Raw genomic sequence first — 15,644 nt, forward strand, 5'->3', positions numbered from 1 at the left:
TGTAAAGCAGTTCATTTTGGTTTCCTCCCCATTTGATCCTCACTTTCTATTGCTGGAAGCATTTGCTTAGTTGTGCTCATCACATGTGGACCTCTAAGGAGAAGAGTGTCTTTTTGCTGCAAGAAACATAATGTTAATAAAAACTGAGAAGAGATAAGCCCTTTTGATTTTAATGACCCAGTGGTACTCCTACCATAGGGTCACCCTTGTTGCTCCACTGATAATAAAACCACCACTATGTCACCTGACACAGTTGTATTATGGAATATAGTAGGTCTCTTTAAGGATTAGGGTTACTTTCGGGTTGACATTTGTACAAACTGTCATTAAACTGCCGTAACTTCTATAATTTTGTATCATTTCTATAGTACACTTTCAAAGTCAAAGGGTAGTTTTTGACTGAAGTGTATGTTTATACCACTTGTGTCTATATAAAACTGGGTTTTGGGCCCATTAACATCCCACATCAGTGTTAACAGTGCAGACCAAAGATGGAAGAATGCTACATTTTTCAGTGAAATAAAGAACATATTGTCAAGCCAATTAATGACATAAACCAAATATCAATAAATGACTGTACTCATACCTACTGCATGTAGCTGAACCAGTGTACTGTATTCCACCTCTTCTTTGATTTGGTGGATGTGTAGACCATCTCTTCTTGTTTTTATTCTCTTTTTTCATCCATCATGCTAACCAGAAGAAGCAATCTGTCATCTTCCTCATCCTCAATGCAAATGATCGCATATTGTCTAGCAGTGACAGTGCAGCTTCAGCATAGTATGATGCTTGACATACAACAAAATGATGTATTACCAACACCCTCCTGATGGAACGTGGCTTATCTAATCAGGCTAATAAGATGCCAGCCATCTAAAAGGACAATTTTAGTTCAGTAATGAAATCTTACTTAAATAATTTATCATTTATCATGTTATTTTTAAAAATTGACCCAAATTTCACTAAAATGTATTGTTTTCTCAATCCAAGTATGTAATTTAATGCAATATTTCATATGCCAAGATAATTCAATTTATATAATTTACATAGAGCTTATCTAACAAAGTAGAGTCAAGAGAATGAATCTGACTATATCAGAATTTTAAAAAGGTTACTTTACACATCTTTGTCTAAAATCATAATGATAATCATTTAAATCGAGCTAACTCAGTTATCCACATACAAAAAAACAGAGCCCAGTTCTGACAAAATGTGAGGGACTTGGCTGCCTGTCATGCTTGGATAATTACACTTCAACTGAAAAAGAAGCCGCAGCACCCAGAGTTCCCATTCCATTTATTAGATATGGTTTATAAATAGACACACTCAGACACAGATGTTGAAAGTATAAAAAATACAAGATTACGGGATTTTCTAGACATTTTAGTGAGGTCTCTTCATCATTGCCTTTGACATGTTATTTTAACTCGAATGGCTGACAAAAAATGTTTTTATTTTTTTTCTTATACAGCATAGTAATTTTCACTTTCACAAGTCCATTCATCAAGCAAGTTACTATCATCAACGTCATGTTAAATGAGATCAGAGCATAGAAAACAGAATCACATGCAGCCAGCAACTTTTCACTGAATCTATACAGCACATCCTGTCAGCCAAACAAATGTCACTCAGTGAAACAGGTTTTCACATGTATGTGCTTCAAGTTTCATTGTACTTTGTCTTACAAACTCTATGGAAAGCTGATATCACAGGGGAAAATGTTGGGATGGAGCAGAATGATTAATGACTGTGGAGAAAACAGCTTATTCAACCTTTACTGAGGACTGATTGACAAATGCACCTTAATGTCTTCCAGATATGTTCAGTCATTTGTCAAACCATTTTTTATTTGTTTGGATATTAGCATTTCAAACATACAATATATTCCAGTCACACTGTTGATTTTTTAAAACTCAACCGTGGGTTCAAATCATCATCAGTGCACCAGCAGGAAATTTGGGATATAGGGTACTATAACAAAATCAAGCATTTTACTGTATCTTTAAAAAAAAATAATGAGGCAACATGGCTAAGTTGATAAATGTTTTTTAAAACTGCAATCAGTGAGCATTCTAATGGTTTGATTGGCTAAAATCAAAATGGACAATATAAATCACACATGTAATAAACCTAGTGCAGCACAAATACACAACTAATGTCTTCTTCAAGCATTAATGTACCATATAGCTACTGTGCCAACTCTGGCTCACCTTGTTCTAAGGACAATAACTCCTGCTGCTAATTCATATATTTTAATTTGTAAATATATCTAAAAATACAACTTATCAACTCATATGTGTTATATGAAATTGCATGATTTCTTGGTATAATACCAAGTTTTGTTTTTGTATTAGATAACTCTCATTATTCACAGTGTTTCAAACTGAACAGTACAGGCCAACACCTACTGTGTGGCTGGTAACTGGCACCATTTCAATATTCATTGTGGAGGCAGTTTTTAAGTTCAGTATTGCCTCATTAATTCTGTAAAGCAGAATTAAAGCATTACTGAGTTTAGCCATTCTCCATTCTACACCATTAGACTCAGTTAAGAGGAAAACATAAACTTTCAGTATAGTAGTCCTACCTAAACAACAGTAAGATTCTGTGCCCTTTTTTTTTTTTTTTTTTTTTTTTACAGATGTTTCAAGTAGCACAACTGTCTCTTTTTCTGTTTTCATTTTTTCTTTATGATGAGGATCTATGTTGCCACCAACAGTTACATTTTATCTCAACTTTGACAAAATCTTTCTTTACAGACATGTATATAATATAATATAATATAATATAATATAATATAATATAATATAATATAATATAATATAATATAATATAATATAATATAATATAATATAATTAACAACTCCTTTTATAGGAACGTGGTACTTAACTCATGAAGCAACTTTGCATAGAAAGCATTTTCGTAGCTAAGAAAATAATGTTTCATATTTTCTGCATGATATACCATTTAAGTCACATATGAAAAATAGTCATGTTGTACTCACTTATTGAAATTGACTCTCATTTAAAGAAGCTAAGTTTCAAAGAACATACAGTAGTAGCTAATATTTGGAAAAAATCAAAATACCAGAATGTCAGTTTAGTAATCCCTACTAAAGGGAAAGTGTTGTAACAGTAAATGGCCAAAATACAGATAAATGACTTGTGGTGGATAAAAACTATGTACTTGTTAAAAAGATTAAAATAAATAATGTACTGTACTCATTCTGCACCTGACAGGAAATATTCTGATAAAGAATAATACTGACCAAGCAGACATGAATATATATCTATTTGATAACAAAATACTTATCTACAAATGTTTGTAATTGGATTGATATATAAATATGTGTAACAATATATATGTATTTCTATACATATATATTTACAACAAAAGGTGCACTTAAATAATGTCATCAAGGAGATGGGGGGTGCCTACCCAGTCCAAAGTCCTGGGCTCAGAGGCAGCCATAATCATGCACATAAACTGTTTACCGGTCCTCTTGTCAATAGGATAAATAGTAGTGGGTGTGAATCTTCTGTTACTTTCCACAAACTCACAGAGCTGCTGATACACCTGTGGGTATTCGTGGCGTAGGAAAACCCCTCGAATCCTTAACTCCCGTTGTATATTGATAAAACAGATTTCCCTGGCCTTCCTGCCTTCCTCTCCCTCTTTGTCAATATCTGCTGTTCCTGGTGGTGGAGTGAGGATCAGCGTTTCCATGTCACCCTCTTTCTTGTGAACCTTTCTGTCAGGGCTGAAGGAAGCCAGTGCGACCTTTGCATATTTTCTGACAGTTGGAGCTTGATTCCTTGGTGATGGCCCGTCAGGCATTTGCTCACCGACAGCAATAGATACATTCAAGATGAAACATTCATTTGGGTCATACTCTTTACCAGCCTCCTGCAGTTCCTTACAGTACTCCCCTAGGTTGTCCTTGAAGCTTTCAAGCTCTCGGAGGGACAGGTATGTAGGAGACATAAGTAGACTATCCAGGCCATACTGCAGAAAGTTACTGGATGATGCAGGGTTTGGGAAACCAAGGAAGAGAACTCCTCTACCTCTAGAAAGGTAGCCAACTTTGGCAATACGGGAGAAGGCTTTGTGGACTTCAACAGTCTCCCGGCAGTGTTTGATGATATGACGACATGTGCTACCAATTCTTCCATACACACAGCTTTCTTTATGAATGTCCCAGTCCTCCCTGCGACAGTTACGAGAGCAGTAGTAGGTGTAGCAGCTGTGGCAGGATTTAAAATATAGGCAAGCATTGAACAGGGTCTCTGTCCGCCGGCATTTGTTGTTAGAACACATCATTGTATCATCTTCATCTGGGCTCTGATCTGGGGAGCACTCATCTGCACTCTTCATTGCGTCACTAGCCCCGTCCATATCTTGAAAAGCATCAGGATTCATTCTTATTGAGGTTGGCTGCTTGTCAAGAGGAGCAGGTTCCTCTGTACCTGCCTTTGAGCTCTTTCTGGATAGTGATACTGCTTCTTCCTCATCAATTAGCTTCTTTAGTTGATCCAGAATGTCCTCACTTGCCCTTCTACTGGGTGGCTTGTAATCAGTCACAAGATCTGCCAGAAGCTCATCAAGTTGTTCAAGGCTTTGCTGTAGTGAGGCATTGTCATGTGTCTTGTCTTTGGTTGAGCTTTCAAAGTCACGCTGACACAGTTCTGGACCCTCAGTGCTTCTGGAGTCAAGAATGTCCCAACTGGCAGACCGTCCTTCAGCCTTACTAAGGTTTCCAGTTCGAATGTCATTATCAGTGATTGTTATCTCAGGAGTGACAAACCAGAGTTTACTAGTGGTGCTCTTTGATGTTTCTGTTGGGCTTTTGTCAATCAGGGAGTTATCAGACATTGATAAGGCTGCATAGCGTCTTGGTGAACTGGAGAGATTGACTACCACTGGTTGTGGTTTGTCACCTGTGGCTGCTGAAGGCTTCCTGGAGTCAAGAAGATCATCATAGCTCTGACCTCTCTGAACAGGAAGAGGCTGTTCCCTCTCTACACGAGAGTTGAGAATATTGTCCCAGGACCTTGAGTAAGATTTGGAATCTGTGCCAATTCTTTGAGGTTCTACACATGGGTTGGCATACCAGGGCGTTAACACAGGCTCTTGCCGAACTCTGGTTGGAGTGACTTGGGATACATAAGAGGCAGGATTGGTGGAATATCCAGATGCATCTGAGCCATACCAGTCATCTGTTTGTGCCTGAATGACTCTAGCATGTCTTCGACCCTCCGTATAATATGCCCTTGCTGGGATATGGTGTTCTGGTGGCATTGCATACATGTCGCTGGAATAATAAAACCTCGGCGGAGCAGTTTGGATTTGGTAAGACCTTGGATCATCCCCATAAAATATTCTTGTTGGTGGTGTCTGTATGATGTATGGCCCTGGCTCATTTGCTGTGTAGGGTTTGGGATACCCTGTCTGCACAGAGTATGGATAGGGCTCCATCTCGGAATAATAGGGTCTTGTAGCTACAGCATGCACCATTCGAGTCCTTGGATCTTGCACATATTGCACTTTTGGAGTGTATGTTTGTCCTGGAGTGTAACGTTCATCATGAAAGTAAGAACTTGGTTGAGGAGGAGCAGTGGTGACATATCTCCCTGGGTCATCTGCATAAAAGAACTTGGTTGGCACATTAGGGCTGGAATGAGCTCTGCGTTCCCTACCATAGTAATCACCTGATGAAGGCATTCTTTGCAAAGGAATCTCCATGGGTTGTATGTAACTATTTGGCATGCTGCGGGAATATTGATAAGCTTGCCTACTTTCTGTACCTAATGAGTCAGTGGGAGTTGGTGTTCTAGAGTAGGAGAAATGGCGTGGCACTGTCAGGCTTCTACTCCCCCCACTGTGGTGCCTCTGCCAGGGTATGTCCATTTGAGGTGTAGCCTGTTTCCTCCCAGAGTGATGTAATGCTGCGTCATCAGGTTTGATGTCCACTCGACACCTGACATGAGGGCTAGTTGCTGGTTTATCCAGCCCTACATCCTCAGAATTATCAGCAACATAGTTAGGTGAATATCTACTGCTGTCACTCATTTGAGGCTGCAACTTAATGGGATGTACTTCATGCATATGAGCCCTAGTTGCTGCATAGGATGACTCCCTACGCGGTGATACTTCTGGTCTCCAGCGAGAGTCTCTTGGAGCCCTTTGTGACTCCCTGCCCTTCCTCCCTGAAGATGTGGACCCTTCAAAAGACACAGGGGTGAGACTGGTCTGGACCCGAGGGGCACTTTTTGACCTGGTCCTTCGTTTTTGTTCAGGGACAGCTACCTCACTGGCCATATCTGCTGCCACTGGTTGAGGAGTTAACCTATGGCTGAAAATGTCCGGAGCAGAAAAGCGGTATCTCTGCTGACGGCCCAAGGCATTCCAGGCAACATCTGGGTTGGCTGTATGCCTATCAGCCTTCCTGTATGGGGACTCCATTGAGTATTTGTGTGATTTTGGGTACTCCAATGACTTATAGTCAAAGGTACGGCAGTGCCTCTTACTGACTTTACTCTTACTGTCCTCCAGTGTGCTGCAATTTATAGAATCACATTGTTTGGAGGGTTGCAAGGACTTAAAATGTGAAGAAATGGGGATCACTTTTATATCTCGATGCACAGTTGATACCAGTATGTCAGGCGGGTCTGTGCGTGTCATCTTAAAGGGACTCCTCTAGTTCTCTCCATCAAGTTGCTTTAATGTTGATGTGGCCTGGGGAGGTAAACAAAGAATTTCAGTCAGTGACATTAATCTGGGTAATACAAATTTGTTCCACCAGCAAAGCAGAAATATTAAACACATATGTTTATTCAACCGGGCAGGTTTGGTTGTGGGACAAAAAAGAGCTGCAGACTTGCTGAGCTGTCTTTCAGTGACTACTTGAGATGCCCATATTCAGTAATGACCATTAGTTCTTTACTGTGTTCAGGCTTATGCAAAATAAAATATTAAGCGATGTGATCTGTTTTATGTGAAAACCAACACATCCTCTCCACACATCTCCTTGCCTAATCAAGTTTGCCTAGTTTGACTGGCCTATTGCATATGGCCAAAGACCCATAGCTAACACATGTATCAAAAATGTAAAAGACAAAGTAAATGACTCCACTTACAATGGACCCACAATGATAGTTTGATTAAGAGCTTCACAGCTTCCACAAATCTAAAAACACTGGATACTCCTGGGGTTACTATTGTAAAACTTCAAGGGTTTTGAAACAAAGAAACAAACTATTCTGAGAGCCTTCTCCCAATTTGACATCATTTCTGTCTCTGTAACAAGATATTCATTTGAAGGCTAAAATAAGTTCCTCTAATGAGTTTTGACTTCATGCTGTCTTCAATGATGACATAACATCAAACGTAGGCCCAAATATTAATACATGAGGCTTGATCTTCATGAAGGTGTCCAGAACTGGTTATTCTAACAACAAGCAATACAGTGGCTGTATTTTCCAGTTTAAAACTTCAAAGTGTTTAAGTTTTTGCATTTCCCATTGTTTCTAATTACTGCAACTATAGACCTGTTTCGACCAAAAGTTCCAGGTACAGTGGACCCAGAGGAACTAATCTCAGGAACTAACCTTGGAACTCTAAGTAGCTGGAGTGCAGTCCTGTTTGTATGCCTGTTTGTGTTTAGATCCACAAGGAATTAAAAAATTACAGCTGTGCTTGAAACACAGCATTCACACATGAGGAAAAAACAACACAGATGTGTCCTGTTGTTCTCTGTATTTACTGCTACATTAGTTGGATGTAAAGAATGAATGAAAAGGAGAACTGCAGAGGAGGAAAATGAAGCTAGGAGCATCTGTTCCCACAGTAAATCATCTGTTGAGTGTTTGATGGTTATTTATTTCTGCTTTAGAACATAACTGCTGTTTTTTTTCTCATTTACTGCTTTGCCTTTCTACCACCGCTCCCTCTCCTCACTCGACCACCACCGCAGTGGCGAGCCGAGCTCACTCGCACTATCTCTCTCTCTCTTTTTCTCGTCTTTTTAAAAATAAGTCCAGAAGCCAACAGCAAAGTCTAACTTGACATTTATTGTTAATCAAACGAAGAGAAATGTCCCCTCCTCTTAAACTGGTCCTAAATCGATACTAGAGTACTTCCTTGTTTTATGAATTTTATGAACAAGTTGAAGAGGCTGCACTGTGTGTGTTTGACCAATCAGCAATGGTCATCCCTGCAAACCCTGCCCGCAAAGTACCTGTACTTTTGATTCATTCATTGGTTAGGACAGAGGGTCATAGCCCCCATGGTCCACTTGAGTTTGTTTAAAAAGTGATGGGTCAATTAACCAATCACATTTGATTTATAGTGGTGGGACCAAAAATCTTCCCCCTAGGCCTTCCTGAAGGCCAGAGCTATCTTGCTTGTAGCTTAGCTCACCACAAATGCTGTAGTTATGTTTGTCATGTCTTAATTCAAGACTCCCATGTCATGTTGTTTGGTTGGTAATGCTCCTGGTAAATCTTAAAAGTTATTATGAGTTCATAAAGACAATTTTTGTGTACATGTCTAGTGATTGTTTTAAGCTAAATAGTGTAAGGCTGTGACTCTGTTGGCTTTGCCATTTTTCTATGAGATTTCCCATTGTATTAGCATCATGCTATGTGAGGATTAGTGTCCTGTCAGCCAGTCCACCTGGAAACCTATTTGCAAATAGTAGTGTATTTGTGAAAGCTCTGAGCAGCAGACTAAATAAGTTTGGAGACAAATGTGTTTTTCTTTCCTTTGTACATGAATAATAACAGCAGGCATGATTTTGAGTGATTTTTGTGAATGCTCTGATTAATAAATCTATTCTTTGATTTTGAAACAGTAGCCTTATGTTGTCGTTATTTAGCCTAAGGCTATTGCATAGTTCAAGCAATGAATTTGATTTTATGAAAAATATTGCTCACAAACAGCCCCTTAAGTCACTTCATCCTGGCGCCAGGCCTGAGAGAGACAAAGGCTATTTTGATTCATTTTGGCTGAGCTGAAGACCCAGCTCTAATGGTCACGGTTCACCACTGCTGTACAGAACAAGTAATCTTTAAATATAGGCAGAAGATGAAGCAAGTAGCATACACTACTAGATGCACAGTCAGTCAGTCAGTCACGTCAAACCACAGTTATTCATTCCATTTTTGCACTGTTCCAAAACCACATAGCATCTTTCAACATTTACTGATCTAATTTACTGATCTGCCTTCAGGTCTTACAGGATAGGTTAATTTTTTTTTCTAATCGATCTTTAAACAAAACTCATATGCCCATATGTACATTGAAACTGTTTGGTTTTTTTGGCTGTAATAGTGTCTCCTTTTTCCATATCGGCTGTGTCTAACTCAATTCCACTGTAAGAAATGGGGGACAAAAACTCAGAGTTAGACAAATCAGGTGTGTATGTTCTAACTGTTACAGTCTTTTTGATATGAAATTCCCTCTGTGCTTCCTCAGAGATAAGTTGAAATAAGACTGTTGAAGCCTCATGGTAGCTTTGCTTGAACTTCAGAATTTATTTCTGCACAGAATCAGGGCAGTATGCACAGGAAGAATGATTACAGTTACCAAAATCGATTTCGGTGGACCGTATATATGAGCACCTGACTTCAAGTCCAGTCTTAAGTCCTCCCTGTTATGACTCAAGCGCATCTCAAGTCTTTGGCATCTTTCAGTCTTCTGCCTGTATGAGAATAACAAAATGAGGAGAGGCGGAGTGCTCCGCTGTGTTGTTATTAACATCATGTCTCCAGTAGTGGAGAGCAGCCTCTCTGCTGCACCATTAGCTCCAAGGAAAGACATCATTGCAGGGTTGTTGAGGTGAAACAGACTGAGCACCGAGTTATTTTCTTCACCTCAGAGTTTGTTTGCGTTGTTTGATGCTGCGGTGTGTGTTGGTCAGCTGGTCTTGTTTGTTACTGCTGGAGTTCACCGCTCCGCTCAGTTAACGTTAGTCTCTGAGTGATGGCGTAGAAAGTTCACAATATTCTTCACATTCATCTCGCAAAGGTAATTATTTAGTCATTAAATTAAAAAACACTTGCAACTGCTGCCTTTTTTGAATATGAACTGCAAGATAACTCTAGCATGTGTGCACTGTAGACTGCGTTGGTGTGGCACTGCCCTCTCAGTTGAGTTCTGCCTTTTCATCAACATCAGCATCACGTTATTAACTAACATTTAGAAAATCGATTTTTGACATTTGTGAATCGATGCAGAATCGTCAGCTTCACCTTCACCTGTGAAGTAGTCACCTGCACTAAAGCAAATGTTTTTCTACACAATTTAGGCACATTAGAGGAAATTAAGTCTGGTCACATTTGCTCACACTGCTGATGATGTAATTATTAAGTATTCAATTTCTTCTTTGTAGTCATAAAATAAAGATGTCTCAAGCTTTCTATATAGTAAATGAGTTTATATTGGCTTCTGTTCAGTCAAGAATTAGCCATTGAAATCAGTGAAAGCACCTTTAATTTACTGCCAGTCACTTATGAGTCAACACCCGGTGAATAATAAATAATGCCATTTGGTGGCACTGACTGCACTCGCAATCTGCATGAATTTAACATATGATTTAAAAGGCAGCAGGTGAAAAGTGACAGGCATCCTTAAAAGATGCAGTTGACTGGACAGCAATATCTCTGAAGAAACTCAGGTGATAAAACAGGACAATATGTAGGGCTGACATCGTGTGGAGGTGTGATGCATGTGGGTAAGTAGAATGGATAGCCATTTACTGTAATTTCTTTGTGTGTGTGTGTGTGTGTGTGTGTGTGTGTGTGTGTGTGTGTGGTAGGTATAGATATTTTGTGGAAGAAAATCATATTCTGTATTCATAGAAAGGTTTGTAACTTGAATGCAGTAGAAGCTATTCACCTCTTTTGAAATGAAAAAGAGCAGAATAAGAAAAATGTAGAAATGAAAACACTGCTTACATAATAAGAATAAAAATACAAGCTGCTGCAACCTGTGTGAGACCACCGCAGGAGAAGGAGCTGACCCAGATAGAGCAACTGGTCAAGCAGATGCTCAGACTGGAGCAGATGGAGGATGATAATGGTGTTGATATTGCTGATGTCTTCCTAAAATCCTGCAGCAACTGCACAAGTGCACATTTGTAAATGTCCTTTTAAAAGAGTGCAACTGTCAGAATTCAATAGCAGCACAATGAAGGTCATGTTCTGATTTAATGACCACAAAACAAAAAGGTTTTCCCTTGCTATACACTACAATCCAAGCACCAGAACATATATATTTGGATTATTCAAAACCAGCCTTCAACACCCAACTGTACTCACTAGCTCCAAATGTAAGTACATCCAGAGGAGTGCACAATCCTGCACACATATGCCATCCATCCGTTATCCCACGCTTATCTGAGACCAGGTCGTAGTGGCATCAGACTGAGTAAGGAAACCCGGACAGCCCCCCAGCTCCTCCTGGGGGATCCCAAGGTGTTCCCAGGCCAGAAGAGATATGTAGTCCCTCCAGTGTATTCTGGGTCTGCCCACGGTCTCCTACCAGTGACGTGCCTGGAACACCTCCAGAGGGAGGCGTCCAGGGGGCATCCTAACCAGGTGCCCAAACCACCTCAGCTGGCTCCTTGAAATGTGGACATATATATATATGTCCTCATGTTAATTACACCATCCTACTGAGACACACTTCACTGATTACATGCAAGCTGTGCCTCAGATTACAGGCAAACTGCTTCAAGCAGGGGCAATAGGATGACATCTTCAGGTGCAGATATCACTTTGGATCCTATTTCACTATATTTACTTACTTTCCTTTTTATTTCTGTGTTAAAATTTTAAAATGCAAAAGTTATGTTCTTTATTGCCCTCAGAAATTCCCACATTGATTGAGGTTTGACAAAAAAGGCATTACATATTTTAGAAACTGTGTTCATTAGATACAGTAGTTTGTCCACTACAGAATAATAGAATAAATGTCTCACCAGGAAAACACAGCAATAGAAATGATTTGGATCTGTCACAACCAATAATGTCTCAGTAATAAATCAAACTGTGATCACTTGCACAGCATCTATCTACTAAAGGAAGGAATCTCTGTCTGTATGTCCTTTGCGTATCACTTGAACTGTTCATCCGATCAACTCCACACTTGGTGGGTGTATGGCTGGGGAACAAAGGGAGTGCAGTGTCAAATTTGGTGTGATTTGGACACATGATACATTTAATATTAATAAACTTTGAATACACCAGCAATCATTGAGCTGCTTCACTCTCTGCAGGGGCAGGGCGGAGCTTCAGGGCTCTGCCGACTGACTCCAGCATGTCAGAGAGAGAACAGAGACGAGGCCTGACACGAGTCAGAGAGAAGTGCTCTTAAAAGAGAAATAGACAGCGAAAACAGCGTTTAATCAAGAATGGACACTGGTCTAGACAGAAAGTGTAGCATTAGCGGCATGTTTAGCAGATCAGCAGTGAGTGACTACACAGGAGGCGTTCAGGTACATGGTTGCGCGTAGGTCACTCGCATTTTGGAAACGCTCAGAACCCGATACACAATGACTGTAGTTAAGCGTGCAAAACAGAGCTAATACTTTCACTGGCAATTCAAAACCATTTTGTCTCATATGTTCCGAGACCGTGGTGATTGTGAAGCACCACTACAGACAAAGTACAAATCTTTGGAGCAAACATACCCACTCAAATCTGAACTGAAGTCACAGAAAATAGGAATAATAAGAGCCCAATATGATTGATCTGCTGTATTTTAGGATGTACATTATTTTATTTTTAAATGCAGCCCTTATTTTACTTGAAATGATATAAGAACATGCACTTCAATCAAAAATTAAGGTCATCTCTAGACATAGTGGAACCGGAGAGAATTAAAAAGAAATCACAAACTAAGGCCTCCCCCTGGAAAAATGAGCAAACAGGCCTCCTGAAGAGGGAATGCCGTTGAGCAGAGCGTGTATGGAGGAAAAACAAACAGTCCACCGCAAGATTCTCTTATCTATCATCATCTATTTATGTTTACAACAATGCTTTGCGTTGTGAAAGGCAGGCATATTTTTCTAAAATTATTAACGCTACTGGGAATAACCCCAGAATTTGATTTTGAAACCATCGATCGTCTCCTAAAACCCACCCACTTTAACAAGCATGTCAAAGTGTGAGGAGTTTGCCTCGTTCTTTGAAAATAAGATTGTCAGCATCAGGACTAGTATTATGAATACTACTAATAAAAAATATGCCGGTGCTGCTCGAGGAAATCTAAATTATTTTAGGAAAATTAGTGAAGGAGAATTCCAGAATATCATTTGTCAGTTGAAATCCTCCACCTGCTCACTTGATGCCATCCCTACTTCCTTTTTTAAAGAGGTCGTAGATAGTTTTATTCTTGATGTACTAGATATTGTAAACTGTTCCTTAGAGTCAGTCCACTTAAAACTGCTCTAGTTGGGCCTCTGCTCAAAAAACACATGCTGGATTCCTCCGTTCTGAGTAACTACAGGCCCATATCCAACCTGCCCTTTCTAGGTAAAATCCTGGAAAGGGCAGTGTTGATACAGCTAGAGGCTTTTTACATGATAATATTTATGAAAAATTTCAGTCTGGTTTCAGAGGTAGACATAGCACCAAGACTGCACTCACTTTTTCTGTCCTTGTTCTTCTTGCACCGCTGCATTCGATACTATTGATCATGAGATACTTCTGAACAGACTTGAAAGCTGGATTGGTCTCTCAGGAACCACACTGAGCTGGTTTAATACCTTCATCACAGACAGAAATTACTTTGTGAGTCTTGGTGACTATATTTCTGAGAAGTGGTGTTCCTCAGGGCTCGATCCTTGTTGTTTTCCCTTTACATGATCCCGCTTGGAGAAATTATCCGTAACCACGGGATTCATTTTCACTGTTATGCTGATGACACCCAGCTGTATTTATTTGTAGCACCTGACAATAAGGATGCCCTATGTCCTCTGCTAAACTGCTTCTCCAGTATTGGGCAGTGGATGAATGGCAGCTCTCTCTCAAATTAAATGAAGACAAAACTGAAGTCCTTATCAGGGGCACAGATGCTCAAAGAGATGAAATAATAAACAGACTCAGAAATCTGGCCCTACAGGTAAAACCAAAAGTAAAAAACCTTGGTGTCATTATTGATCAAAACCTCAACTTTGACAATCATATCAGCAACGTTACTAAAATAGCCCTCTATCACTTGAGAAACATCGCAAGAGTCAGACCCTACCTCTTCCTAGAGGATGCTAAAAAACTGACTCATGCCATTTTACTCTCACAGTCAGATTATTGCAACTCACTGTATACTGGTTTGCCAAAAAAAACATTGATCAGTTGCAACTCATCCAAAACTCAGCAGCAAGAATTCTAACAAAAACCAGTAAAAGGGGTCACATTACTCCTGTGTTAGCATCTTTGCACTGGCTCCCAGTAACATTGAGGATAAATTTTAAAATTCTTCTACTTGTTTTTAAAGCTCTGAATGGGCAAGCACCTTCCCACCTGTCAGATTGCCTGTCGGAGTACATTCCAAATCGCTCCCTCAGATCGCATTGTGCTGGCCTGCTGAGGGTGCCACCAAGGAACAGCAAGAGGTATGGCAATGCTGCCTTCAGTTGTTATGCACTGAGAATGTGGAACATGCTCCCTCCTCATATAAGACAGGCAGCCTCGGTTGATAGTTTTAAGAACCAGCTCAAAACCTACTAATGTGACCTTGCCTTTAATTGATTTTTCTTTTACCTCTATGATTTAACCCCTTCTCTAGGATTTTATTATATTTTACTCTTTTACTATGTCTTAATTGATATTTATTCCGTTTTAATATGTGTATGTGTGTGTATGTATATATGTGTTTATGTATGTATATATATGTATATATATGTATATGTATGTATGTATGTATATATATTTTATATTTCTTTTGTAAAGCACTTTGAGCTGCATTTTATGTCATGAAAGGTGCTTTATAAATAAAACTTATAATTATTATTATTATTTACTATTAGAGTACTTAGCCTATTATTTATATCATGTGTATAGTAGAATGTTAGTTTCTTTCATGTTGTTGGTGTATATACTCATTCACACCTCACATCAACTGTATTAATTTTTCTATGCTTTGAAGTAGTGAACAGAGGCCAAGCAATCAGCCTGTTCCCAACAGGCACATTTTGAATAGGCACTGCACTAATCTCAGATAATGGACAGATTCATTCACTCAGCGTGAAGTTTTATGGATGAGTTGCATTCATGCAAATTTTTGGTTTATTTATTCATTCATTCATTTAAAATTACCAATGGCAGAGCTATAATTTAAAAGATATGTTCATGTTGTTACCTCTGTAACAACATGAACAATATGAAGTCAATAATAAATAACTCACCTTTTACAATTTAATAAGTAAAGACATATTGCCAATGTGGTAGCATTTAAAAGGTTGCTATGTCCGAACATTAAAGACATGGGATGTTGAATCAAACCAGCAGACTTTTAATGCTACAATAATGTAAGCAAACAAAATGAAACCAAGCATGGGATAGTGCAGTCAAGAGGTGTCTGCTTTACCTACAAAAACTGACTTTTTCTCTTTCTCTACATAATGAATCATTGTTGTGATCAT

At 39.2% G+C, this 15,644-nt stretch overlaps 1 protein-coding gene across 1 annotated transcript in view; it reads right to left on the minus strand.

Moving 5' to 3' along the window:
- Nucleotides 1-1,279: 1,279 nt before the first annotated feature.
- ajm1 (apical junction component 1 homolog) overlaps nucleotides 1,280-15,644 on the minus strand; it is a 30,884-nt gene continuing 16,519 nt past the window's right edge. Inside the window, exon 2 of the mRNA XM_067574782.1 lies at nucleotides 1,280-6,736. Within this exon, the coding sequence (XP_067430883.1) occupies nucleotides 3,404-6,682 (3,279 nt within the window). The 5' untranslated portion in view covers nucleotides 6,683-6,736 and the 3' untranslated portion in view covers nucleotides 1,280-3,403. The remainder of the gene's footprint in view (nucleotides 6,737-15,644) is intronic.

This window comes from Thunnus thynnus, chromosome 19, assembly GCF_963924715.1.
Source record: "Thunnus thynnus chromosome 19, fThuThy2.1, whole genome shotgun sequence".
NCBI classification, from domain to species: domain Eukaryota; kingdom Metazoa; phylum Chordata; class Actinopteri; order Scombriformes; family Scombridae; genus Thunnus; species Thunnus thynnus.